General features: G+C 44.0%; 1 protein-coding gene across 8 annotated transcripts in view; it reads left to right on the forward strand.

Annotated features, from left to right (window-relative positions):
- Window positions 1–12,500, forward strand: part of grip1 (glutamate receptor interacting protein 1) — a 37,499-nt gene that overhangs the window by 12,275 nt on the left and 12,724 nt on the right. For 3 of the 8 annotated variants that reach the window (XM_034577711.1, XM_034577712.1, XM_034577713.1), the window contains exons 1-2: window positions 1,305–1,762; window positions 11,910–11,990. In XM_034577711.1, the coding sequence (XP_034433602.1) occupies window positions 1,624–1,762; window positions 11,910–11,990 (220 nt within the window). In that variant the 5' untranslated portion in view covers window positions 1,305–1,623. Of the gene's footprint in view, window positions 1–1,303; window positions 1,763–8,670; window positions 8,938–11,909; window positions 11,991–12,500 lie in introns of those variants that run through there. The other 5 variants (XM_034577710.1, XM_034577716.1, XM_034577715.1 and 2 more) reach the window with 4 other exon arrangements.

Consider the following 12,500-nt stretch of genomic DNA (forward strand, 5'->3'; position numbering starts at 1 on the left):
ACAATTACACAGCTCAAGAGAAACAAGAACAAGACATTCGACCCATTTTCAGACATGAACATTTCTGAGATATTTTCTTCCAGTTTCACATCCGTCACGTGATTGAAGCGTCATCAACATGTCCACTCGCTCCCCCATCCTCCCCTTGCTTCCTCTTTCCTAGTTTCACCTCCTCTCCCCCATCTTTCATCTCTGCTCTCCGAGCTCTCGCCACCTTTTTCCTTGCTTCCTTCTCTTTTCATCTCCTGCTCTCGTTTCTTTCCGTCTCCTGGATTTTTCTCCTCTCCTCTTTTTTGGTTTCTTTTCCTTTGCCATTCCCTTGCTTCATCTTCTATTATTTCTCCTAGTGTTCTCTCTCCTCTTCTTCCCTTGCTCTCTCTTTCCTAGTTTAGCCTCCTCTCCATCATACACTCGTTTCCTTTCCTTTTTATCCCCTCTAATCATTGTCTTGTCTCTTGTCTTTGTCTCCTATCCTCTTTTTCCGAATTTCCTTTCCTCTCTCCTCTCCTGCTCCCCTCGTCTCCTCTGTCCTAGTTTCACCTTCTCTCCCTTCTTTCATCATACACCTCATCTTCTCTCTTCCTCTTCATCCTCCTCTCCTCTCCTCCCCCTTTCCTAGTTTCTTTTCCTTTCATCACCTTACATCCCCCTCTTTTCCTCTTCCTCCAGATATTTGCGTTCCTCTTATTCCCTCTCTTCCTCTCCTCGTCTCCTCTCCTCACTCCCAGTGTTCAATTACAGACCACCCTCTGGAATTCACACACACACACACGCTCTCCCCTCCCCCTTGCTGGAATGAGGGATGAAGAGGAGGAGGAGGAGGAGGAGAGGAAGAAAGAAACAGCAAATTTGGACAGAGAAAAGAGGAAGGAAGGAAAACAAAGGATGCAACAAAGGATGGAAGGAGCTAATGAAGGAATAGAAGCTCCTCTCTGCTGACTCCTCAAGTGCACGTTTACAGTACGCACGCATGCACGCACACACACACACACACACACACTCTGCTCACTCGCTGCTCTCGCCCTCTAACACAGCACTCCTGCATCGCAAAGCTCCATTGTGTGTGTGTGTGTGTGTGTGTGTGTGTGTGTGTGTGTGTGTGTGTGTGTGTGTGTGTGTGTGTGTGTGTGTGTGTGTGTGTGTGTGTGTGTGTGTGTGTGTGTGTGTAAGAGAGAGCGAGCGAGAAAGAGAGAGAGAGAGCTGTAAGCCCTGTGATTGGCTGAGCTGGGCTAGATGCACCAACAGCTGAAAGAAGTGGCCGGGAACGGAGGAGGAGGAGGAGGAGGAGAGGGAGAGGAGGAGGAGGAGAGGGAGAGAGGGAGAGGAGGCTGCAGATAGAGAGAGCGAGAGAGGAGAGAATACAAAGAACATGTGAGTGAGTTAGTGCGTGTTAAACGCTTGCTGATGTGTGAGTGTGTGTGTGTGTGTGTGAGACATCCAGAGGTGTGTGTGTGCATGTGCAGAAGCGAGGAGGAGGAAACCTGATCTCACTCTCGCTCCCTCTCTCTCTGTGGAATAACGCTTTCCGTCAGCTCTTGCCGTTATTCGCCTCGCTGTTAGCTCGTAGTAGCTTAGCCTGGCCCAGTTTGGCCCGGCCAGGCCCGGCCCGGCTCGGACCAGGTGATGATGGAGCGGTTCCTGGCTCTGCTGCGTCTGCTGAGCAGAAGGAGGCGAGGGAGGAGGTACCGGGCCGACGACGATTACCAGGAAGGATATGAGGACGTTTACTACTACACCAGCAAGTACAACACACACCTACTGAGTGAGTCCCATAGAGAGAGAGAGGGGGGAGAGAGAGAGAGAGGGAGAGAGAGAGAGAGAGAGAGAGAGAGAGAGAGAGGGGAGGGACGGGGGGGCTTTGTTTTATTGTCTCGTGTGGGCGAGCGAGGAGCTTATCAACAGATTATGACGAAGACATCCTGAGTCAGTGTGTCAGGTTTTCTATTATAGATGAAGGTCGTTAGCAAAACTGTGTGTGTGGGCTCGGTTACACACACACACACACACTCACACTCACACTCAGGTATCCAGGTGACAGGGGGCCAGGTGGTTTGTGGGTAATAACAAGGCAGGAAGTGTTGACTGCCTGTCTGACTCCAGCTGGAGGTTTTACTTCACTGGAAACAAACGGCTTCAGTGAAAACTTCCTTTTGTTCTTTTGTCTCTCTCAGCGTTTCCAACGGATCTGAAAAAGCCCAGAACTCAATAATCTGAATTTTAGGCCTGAAAAAGTCTGAAATATGTTAAAATATAACGCAGTAGGTGTTAGATATGTTTGGATAGGTCTTTATGATGCTTTAAAATGATACAGCTGTAACTAAACTACACACAAAACGTGGAACTGATCTTCTATAAACAGAATTCGTCTCTGTTCACTCGTCTTGTCTGTGGTGGAGACTCTGGATATCCACTGTCTCTGCAGTTTGAGAGAGAACCTGGTGTTTCCAGGTTTAATCAGACATATTTATTCCTTGGCTGATTTTCATAATTGTGAAGAATTTGGTGCTGATCCTTATTGTTGTTCCCTGCACCAAGGAGGTTATGTTCTCACCTCTGAGTCTGTTTGTCAGTAAGATTGTACAAAACACCTGAAACGGATTATCATGCAACTTGGTGGAAGGAAGTGGGTCAGAGAAGAACTGATCCAGGAACAGATCGAGAACGTTTTTCATCATTTTTCACTGATTTCACTGAGAATAATTCATGGATCTGGATGAAATCGTTATGGGCCTGATATTCATGAGTAGTTTGATGCAGCTTGATTTGATTAAAGGGACTTGGTTTAGGTTTGAGTTCTTCTGAGTGACCTTCTAATTGTTGTTCTTGAGCAGTTAAGATTAAAATATATGTGTCATTGATTTTCCTGTCGACTCTTCAGGACAAATAATGAATTCAGATTTTCAGACCACGTCCTGTTTTCTTTTATATTTTTACTATAAGATCTAGATTCTCATGTGAGAGGTTGTTGGGCCCCGGCGGAGGGACACGTTCGACACAGTGGAATCGTTTTAAAATCTGCTCTACATGTTTTACATGGACCACGATGGATGTGAAGTTCAGCGGGTTTGTGGAGTTTCTGTTTCTCCGCTGCCTCAGACGATAATGTTTTCTGTGGTTAAATGAGATTCAGGAACGTTTTAGATTCCGCGGTTGAACTCTGGTTCACTGCTCGGCGTTCGGTCTCTGGAGAAATCTCCAGCAGGACTCGCCGTCGACTAAACTGTTTACTCTGATGAAAGTGTTTGTGAGCGCTGCGAGCGTGCGATAAAAGATTCACTTTGTAGTCTCACATGATTGGGAATGGAGGTGGACTCGAGGATGTTATTTTCAGTTCGTCGGTTTTCTCGTCTGCAGATTGTTTTCTTTAGGTTTGACAATTAAATGTCAGAACATAGTTTGAAATGTCTCAAGTTTCACTTTACTCTGACGTGATGAATTAAAACATCAAATCCTCAGGAAGCAGTAAATGTCGAGCATTTATCTTAATATCAGCAGATTCATTATCCACTTTCTGTGCAGTTCCTCCTGCCGCCCAGTAAAGAGTCTGCAGAATGTCTGAAGGAGCTGATGTAATAACACAGCAGGAGATCCTCCTCACGATTTGAGCGTGAGCGAGTGGGTGTTAATGACGATTCAAACACACGACGCAAAGGTGAGAAAAAGGAAAATTATAAAGGAATAAAAATATCTCAGGATGAAAAAGTAGAGCAGGTAGAAGACACTGATGTCCGGAGAACTTTATGAGATAAGAGCTGAGACCTTTGTCCATGTGCTGTAAACTGAAACCCGTGATTTCCTCCACGGGATTTATACGTTAATTGTTGAATGAGTTGTTGCAGTGTTTTTAAACTTGTCTGTGGGTATTTGTGGAAGCTTAATTTTACATCATTTATTTAAACCAACATATTTGTATGTGGGTGTGTTTATGTGCTAATAACCGACATTCAACTGTTTTATTAGTGTGTGGAAAAAATACTGGAATATTCCTGTGTGTGTGTGGCAGAGCTGCCAAGAAACATTTCCTACAGCTACCAGCGAACGTGTGTGTGTGTGTGTGTGTGTGTGTGTGTGTGTGTGTGTGTGTGTGTGTGTGTGTGTGTGTGTGTGTGTGTGTGTGTGTGTGTGTGTGTGTGTGTGTGTGTGTGTGTGTGTGTGTGTGTGTGTGTGTGTGTGTGTGTGTGTGTGTGTGTGTAGCACAGCGTGTGATTCTATACGAAGGCTTTTTAAGGACGGTTGACTGGCTAACCCCCGGTTCACTGTTCCTCTTCTCACTAGGCGCTGATTTAATCTGGTTCCTCTGACTTTCCTAACACTGAATCCACTTTAAATCCGATTTACAGATGTTTTATCATCAGTAGATTTTGTTCGTATCACGACTCCACGAACCTGAGGAACGAAAACCTGCTGAACTCTGATCTGTATCTTCTCTGTATAAAGAACCTGTAGAAAGTTTCTGTCATGATTTTCTGATCGACGCAGCTTCGCTCACTACGGTGAATTTTGAGTGATTAGCTTTGTTTACTGACGCGTCAACAGAACATGCAGTAGGTGAACCTGAGCGCCCCCTGCTGGAGGCCAAGGCTCAGGGTGGAGTTTCATACTGTTACACTCATATCAACATTATTCTTTTGGTATTTGTGTCTGTTAAAGGCGTTGGTCTTCTGGCCCCGCCTCCCTTAGTGATGTCACCTGTATCTCACCTGTAGGCGCCTCCGCCTCCTTTCAAACCAGAAGGCTGCCCCCCCCCCCCCCGCCCGCCTCCTCCGCCCGATGATCTCATTACATGTTGAAACATTATGATGCATACATTAGCACATTGATGAGGAGAAACTGTGTCGTCTGTTGAACGCTGAGTTCAGACCAGTGCAGTTCACAGCAGTGGTCTGTTATGTGAAGGCTGCTCACACTAATTAATGCTTTAAATAAGCTTAATTTACATAACTGGTCCTGTGTTCAACATGATGGAGACAAAGAGGAGGATGAGGAGCGGAGGGAGGGTTGAGCCCGACTTCACACCTTGTTATAATGAGAGAAAGAAAAGATGATGAAACATGGAGGAGGCTCAGTGCCGCTCCAGGTGAACCAGGGGAGTCGATGGGCACAGCTGAGACGAGTTGGCCAATCCACTCTCCCTGGTTTGTTCAAGTGGTGGATGAAAGATGCTGAAAAGCAACATGTTGGTCTTTGGCTGTGTGAGGACACACACACACACACACACACACACCCCCACACCCCCCCGGTGGCACACACATCTTTATATTTCATCTGTTTGTCTCGACTCTGCAGCCGCTCAGTCCCACGTTTCCCACTTTTAGCTGCGACTGGTTTCGCTCTGGAGGCGTCGTTCTTCGCTGCTGGATTATCTTCAGAGACAGAGACAGAAAAGTGGAGCATGAATCTGCACAAGTTCAGATTAATTAACGCGTCGGGCTCTCGGGACTCAGAGGACGTCTCCCTCATTATTACGATATGATGTTTAATTAGTTTTCTCAATTTAAAGAACCAATGTTTCCTCTTTTTCTCGTCTGATTCCTCTTCAATTAAGAGGATTAGGAAAAAGTAGAAAACACATCCGGGTGCAGTGGAGTCAGTTTATTAGGTTCAGCAAAATAAAACTCAGGCTAAAGTCTTCGCCATAAATTTACTCAGAAAATGAGATTGTGTTTGTATTGTGGTTTGTCACGTCCAACATGAGACCACTTTATCAGAATCGATGTGTTTTTATTTGGGGATTTAACTGAATTATTAGATTGATAGTTTAGGTTTCTCTGATCAAACAGCTCCTGGTTTAACTATTTCACTTAGATAAAGTTCTCCTCGAAGTGAAGTATCAGCTTGTGTTTAAATCAGAAACTGTAGTTGGATTAAACAAAATGTGGAAACAGTAAATTCCTTTCTAAAGTCAGTTTGATTCATTGCCCTGAAAAAATTAAAAATGTTCCCTCTATTGAAATGATACAGAAGATAAAGGCGTTTACACAAAATAGAACATTTTGTGGACTTTATATATCGGGCTGTAATTAGGACTTTTTATTATTTTGTCCTTTATCTTGTATGTCTATAAAGTGTATATGAGCTTAAACATCAGTGTGATTCATTGGTTTTAATGTTCTCTCTTTTTTTTTTGTACAATATTATTTTATATTTTGTAAAATATGAATTTGAATTCACTCTGACACTGAGGAAAACTTAAAAACCTGAATATTCTCAGTGAAGTTGATTCCACTTCCTGTCGTTTGTACATTATCTCGTTGGTTTGAGACGATTTGTTTTGTCGTGTGTGAACAGATTGTGTGTCAGAAACGTTGTGTTGACGTGCAGCGACTTATTTCCTCTCTCCGCTGAGTGAGGATCTGAAGTGTTCGTGGTTTTGTTGATCACAGCTCTATCGGTTTGTCCCATCTGCTGCACACACACACACACACACACACACAAACGCACACACACACACACACACACACACACACACACGAAACCCGTCAGTCTGACTGTGACTGTTAATTAAAGGTTTACACATCCGTCCTCTGCTCTCACAGACTCTGGAACAGTGTTATTAGCACTCTCTGTGTGTGTGTGTGTGTGCGTTTGTGTGTGTGTGCGCGTGCACTTACATAAGGAGATGTCACGGTGACTCAAACCCACGAGTTTAACTTTGCGCTGGGGGTGTTGACATACACACACATTGTTAGTGCTGCACTTTGATTTGGTTATTTTGCAATGCCGAAGCCTGTGATAACCTGTAGTGTGTGTCCGTGTGTCCGTGTGTGTGTGTGTGTGTGTGTGTCCGTGTCCGTGTGTGTGTGTGTCCGTGTGAGCGCTTCTTTCATCTCTCAAAATCACTCTTTGTACGATGCAGGGTTGGTCTCTCCCCTCAATTATTCATCAGCTTGTTTCCATGGAAACAGCTGCAGCCGTGTGTGGGTCTGTGTGCGTGCGTGTGTTTCGGGGGGGGTGGGGGGGCTGGTTGGTTGATTTCACTGCAGGGGGAGGGGCTTCATCACCTCATTAATGCATGTTATTACCTCTGATGGTCAAACTGGGACGACTGATTGACCACATCATCTCTGACCGAATAGAAACGTTTCAACAACAATCACAGGGATGTTCATGTGGTTCAGACATTCATGGTCCACAGAGGATCCACCGTCTCCTCTGGGTTGTCCTGTAGCGCCACCATGAGGCTAATACTTGTAGTTTTAATGCCAGATCACTGAAGTCACAGCTTCTATATAAACACAAGTTTTTAATTGGAGAGAAACATCCCAGTTTATTAGAAGCATTTTTAGTTTTAATATTCACACTCATGCCAACAGTAGTATTATGTCTGGCAGCAGTAGATGATATATATCTGTTGTACTGGTATTACCAGAAGCATTAGTAGTAGCAGTATTAGCTGATGTTGATGTTTAGTTTGGAGTATTTTTTGTTATCAGCAGCAGTAATAATAGAAGTTGTAGTAATAGTAGTATTTATAGTAGCTGTTGTTATCAATGATGGTTTATTTTTTAATGTTTAGTAGTATTGGTAGTAGTAGTGTTACTAATAATTATGTTGCAGTTCTATTAGCGTTTTGGTAGTATTACCAGTTGCTGTATTACCTGAAGCAGCAGTAGTACTCGTAGTAATAGCAGTATTTGTTTTTAATGATATTTTTGTGGATGCATCAACAGCAGATATTAGCAGTCGTAGTATTTGTTGATTAACTACTGCTGCTGATGTTTTTTTGTAGTATTAGCAGCAGTAATATTAATAGTTTGGAGGGAAACCTGATGACAGTAAATCAGTACGTTGTGCTGCCGTGTTGTCTCCAGCAGGGGGCGTGATAGTCTCACAGTGGAGCAGATGGCCTGTGTGACCAGGAGGGGGCAGCACGGATCAGACCAGCTCAGATCAGATCAGAGAACAAGACGTTACTACAGAGTGACGTCAGAGAGGAGCGGCGGTCAAGAGACATTAAGAGAGAGAGAGAGACCTGCAGACATGATGACGTCACTAATCCACATTAATCACACACGTCTGACCACTTCCTGCTCACAGCACACGCCCCCCTCCTCTGTCAGCCACTCACGTCACAGGAAACACCTGCCGGGTTCTTATTGGCTGAAACATTACAATTGCTGTGTTTATTATATTTTGATTTATAATTATAACTTGATCTTTTCAGATCTACGTTCTGTTTCCACGTCTGCGTCGGCTGCTTCTTTCCTTTCCTTCCATCCTTCCTCCCTTTAACTTATTGTTCCCCTTCTTCTTCCACTTCAGTTATTCCTTTCATTCATCCTTTTTCCTCCGTCCCTATCCTTCCATCTTTCTCCACTTCCTTCCCCCTCATCACTCTTTCAATAACCCTACTCTCTCTCTCTCTCTCTCTCTCTCTCTCTCTCTCTCTCTCTCTCTCTCTCTCTCTCTCTCTCTCTCCCCATCCATCCATCCATCCATCCATCCATTATTCCCTCAATCCCTCCCTTCACCCATCCATCCCCATCCCTCCGTCCACCCCCCCCTGCCACCTCCATTATCCCTCTCTCCCTCCATCCAGCTGCACGGAAACCCATTACAAATCTGTGGAGAGATACAGCTCCCTCCTCCTCCTCCTCCTCTTCTTCATCCTCTAATCTGCGCAGACTCTGCCTCCCCCCTCCCCCCTTTCCTCCATCCCTCCCTCCCTCCTCCTCCACTGCCTCATTTTATGGAGCAGCTTCACATCTGCAGCGCTCCCTCTCTCCCTCCATCATGGCTCACGTTTGAGGAGGTCGTTCGTCCGTCACTCCGTCGCTCACAGAGGAGGAGAAGGGAGGAGGAGGAGGAAGAGGAGGTGTAGTTTGTGGAGGCTGCATCTGCATGGCGCTGGGGGGGGAGGCGACGCTCGGCTCGGCTTCACCATGATCGCCGTGTCGTTTAAATGTCGCTGCCAGATCCTGCGCAGGGTGAACAAAGGTAGAGCGACATAGACGAAGACTGGGAGAGAGAGAGAGAGAGAGAGGGAGAGAGAGGCTGGATGTATGTGATGGAGGGATTAGCATGTTTGCATGTGGAACATACGTGTGTGTGTGTCTGTGTGTGTCTGTGTGTGTGTGTGTGTGTGTCTGTCTGCACGGTCGAACGAGATTTGGTTCAATGTCAGCAACATTGAAAATAGAGAGAGATCAGGGTGTTTATGACCAGAGCCAGCTGTGTGTGTCTGTGTGTGTGTGTGTGTGTGTGTGGGGGGGGGGGTGATCTCTGATGGATTCATTCAGTCGATGGCTGCAGGTATCTTTGGATGAGAGAGCTTCAGAGTGAGTGTGAGCAGAGAGAGAGAGAGAGAGCGTCTTATTTTCATGAATGTAATATTGACGGTGTGTTTTATCAAGGACGAGCGAGCACAGAACAGATAGGAGAGAGAGAGAGGTTTTTATTCTGAGGTTATCATCACGTCTGGTTCAGTTCGAAGCTTCACGCGTTTGTGACGTGATCGTAGAAGTTTTCAGATTCTTAAGTTATATCTAAAGTCAGCTTGTTGTTATTTTAACACATATCACCAAAATAAAAGTCTTTATTCTGACAGACAACAATCAGGATTATAGATGAATCAATCAATCTCTTTTTGGTCGTTAGTGTGATTTGTGTCTTTTTGTGGTCATTCAGTTTATTTTCTTGTCATTTTGTGTAGGATTGTGGTTGTGTTGTGTTTTACTGGGTCGTTGTCTGTGTCGTTATGATCATCTTCCATCTTACTGTGGTAGCTTTGTCTCATTCTTCTCGTTTTGTGTGTTTTTTGTGGTAATGTTTTGTTTTCTGTGATCATTGTATTTCAATCATTTTGTGTTTTATTGAGGTAGTTGATCTCTTTTTTGGAGATTTTTGGAATAGATTTTCTATTTGTTGTCATTTTGTGTTATTGTCTTCAGTGTGTTTCTCATTGCTCTGATCCAGGGGCCTTTTCCACCTGTTCAGTGATCGTCCAGTTCACTGTCAGATAATAAAAATAATGAATATTAATAAAAAAGTTGATTACATCTGATCATTACATGGAATTATTCAAGTCCCTGTAGTATTACTGGGCATTAGCTGTGTTGACCTGTAGTGTTTGTGGTTGTGCGTATCTGAGCAGTGATGTTTGTGTGTGTTTGTGTGCGTTTGTGTGTGTTTGTGTGTGTTTGTTGACCTGACATTGATTCAAACGTTAAAATTACAACGTTGCTTCGACCTTGAACTCATCACGATGTGTTCATGTGCACTGTGTGATTTTATTTATCTGTTATCTGTTCACTCTCTTGAAGTTACATTATTTGAATCAGCAGACGTCTCTTACATTATTTAACTTTATCATTTTTAAATACGTTTTTTCAGTAATTGGATAGTGAAAATGAAAAGTTACAGATCTGATAAAGGAACCAGATGCTGTTGTTTAACAAACGTCTGAACGATGAGACGATCAGGACGACGTCTCTGCTGTTTTATTTATATGTTCATGTTTTCACTTGTTTCCCACGATACAGCCACAGAACACATTTAAACAGGATCTGAGGAATATTTGAATTTACTTCACTTATTTAATCGCAAATACAATTTTAAGAATAAACAGAATCTGCAGCCGCAACGTCCGAGAAGACAAATGTTCTGATCTCGGTTGTTTTATTCTTTAGATCATGTTTGTGGAACATAAACAGTAAATTGTTTTTGAGTGTCGATGCTGCGTTGATGGACGAGTAGAGCTGCAGGATTCTGGGAAAAATGAGATTCACGGTTTATTTTGCTTGGTTTTCTCTCATCTCGTGTTTTTCTCTGGGGGTTTTCTCTTTGAGTCTCTTTCTGGTTGTTTTGTGTCTTATTGTTTTTTGGGCCGTTATATTGAAATGAGGAAAACGATTCTCTCCCGTTATCAACTGTGTTTTCTTCTGGATTCAATTAATTGATTGTTTTATTTCTTCGTCCTCAACACAAACTTTTGAAGCATTACCTAGATTTTTACTGTTGTTACTTTTCTAGCCTGTAGGTGGCACTGGTTGTCAACTGAATTACAGTCACCATCTAAACATATATTTATTTATTTTTTGGTTCGTATCCCATCTGCTAACGTGGAGGAGGTGGTTGTTTTAACCTATACTGCAGCACGCCACCAGGGGGTGATGGATACATCACCCCCTGCTTTAACACTTACATGTGTGACCTTGTTTAATCGATCAAAGCTTAATAACAGCAGCTGAAAGAGTTTTCTCTTTATATAACGTCCACGACACAGTTGTAGTTCGTAGTATTATACATAAACTGTGTGAGTATGTGTTGTCGACTGAGAGAAGACGAGATGCTGCTGTCCTACATCTGGAGGTGGAGGAGGAGGCTCAGCTTTCATCTTCATTTAGCTATGCTGTGTCTGTGTGTGTCTGTGTGATGGCGTGTGTGTCTGTGTGTGTTTTCAGAGCCCCATTGTGTTCCTGAGCTGCTCGGCTGCTGGAACCAAACAGAGGAGAAAGATCTGGAGCAGATTAGAATAAACGAGAACAGAATAAAATGGAACCATGAAATAGAATCAAACCGAACAAAGTAGGACGATGCAACACAAACTGATTCCGTGTCGTCGGCTCAGCTGCAGTTTAACTTAAAGTGTTGTTCAGATTGAATTCCCTGCTCTTACCACCTGAAGTCCTGGAGAGGGACTGAGGTTTAATATGAACCTGCTGCAAACCAGGATGAACTCGGGTTTGATTTAACTGGTCGAGCTTCGTCACCGGTTAATGTGTAGAACCAGCTTCAGGAAGTTCGGCTTCAGAATCAGTGAAAGGAACTGATGGAGGTTTTTAATGGTGTCTTTAGCCAGTTTGGGGCGACAGACCAGTCGGAGAACCTGGTGGAGCTTCAGACACATTGTGTGTGTCTGTGTGTGTGTGTGTGTAGTAAGTAACATGCGTTGTTTGTTTGTGTTTCAGATGAGGGGCCGTACGGCAAACACGCCACCGGGCCCAGACCTCCAGACGGAGCGCTGGCCATCAGGAGGCAGAGCATCCCGGGTAACGCACGTTTATGGTCTTCTCACTTTTTTCTGACTCTAGTCGTCGTGACTCCAGCTGCAGAGTCGACAGATAAGTCTGCTGATGTTTTCTCTCGGTGACCTGCACTCGCTGGTTATCTCCTCACACCTGGAGCCGGCGGCCTATTTTCACCTTTTATCTGAACAAACAGAAAGAACCAACTGAGCTGAAACACTCGAGGAGACAGTGAGATAACTGTGATCACTGTTTCTCCACTAAATAATACAAATCAGATAAACTTAGTCAATTATAGAAACTGTCGCAGCTTCAGAAACCACCTCTGATCCTCTTCATAGTTTCAAACCCACTGATTCTCTGCTCAACTCACTTCTTATTCAGGCTCAGAGTAAATTTAGACTCGTAGTAAAATGTAAATTCATCTACAACTCTTGTGTTTTGCTTCATCTTCCTTCAGCGTAAATTTAACTTGTCAGTTTTGAGGTTTCTGCTCCGTCGCTGCAGAAACTGGTTCGTCTAACGTTTTGTTGT

The sequence above is a fragment of the Hippoglossus hippoglossus genome, chromosome 23, assembly GCF_009819705.1.
Source record: "Hippoglossus hippoglossus isolate fHipHip1 chromosome 23, fHipHip1.pri, whole genome shotgun sequence".
In the NCBI taxonomy this organism is placed as follows: Eukaryota; Metazoa; Chordata; class Actinopteri; order Pleuronectiformes; family Pleuronectidae; genus Hippoglossus; species Hippoglossus hippoglossus.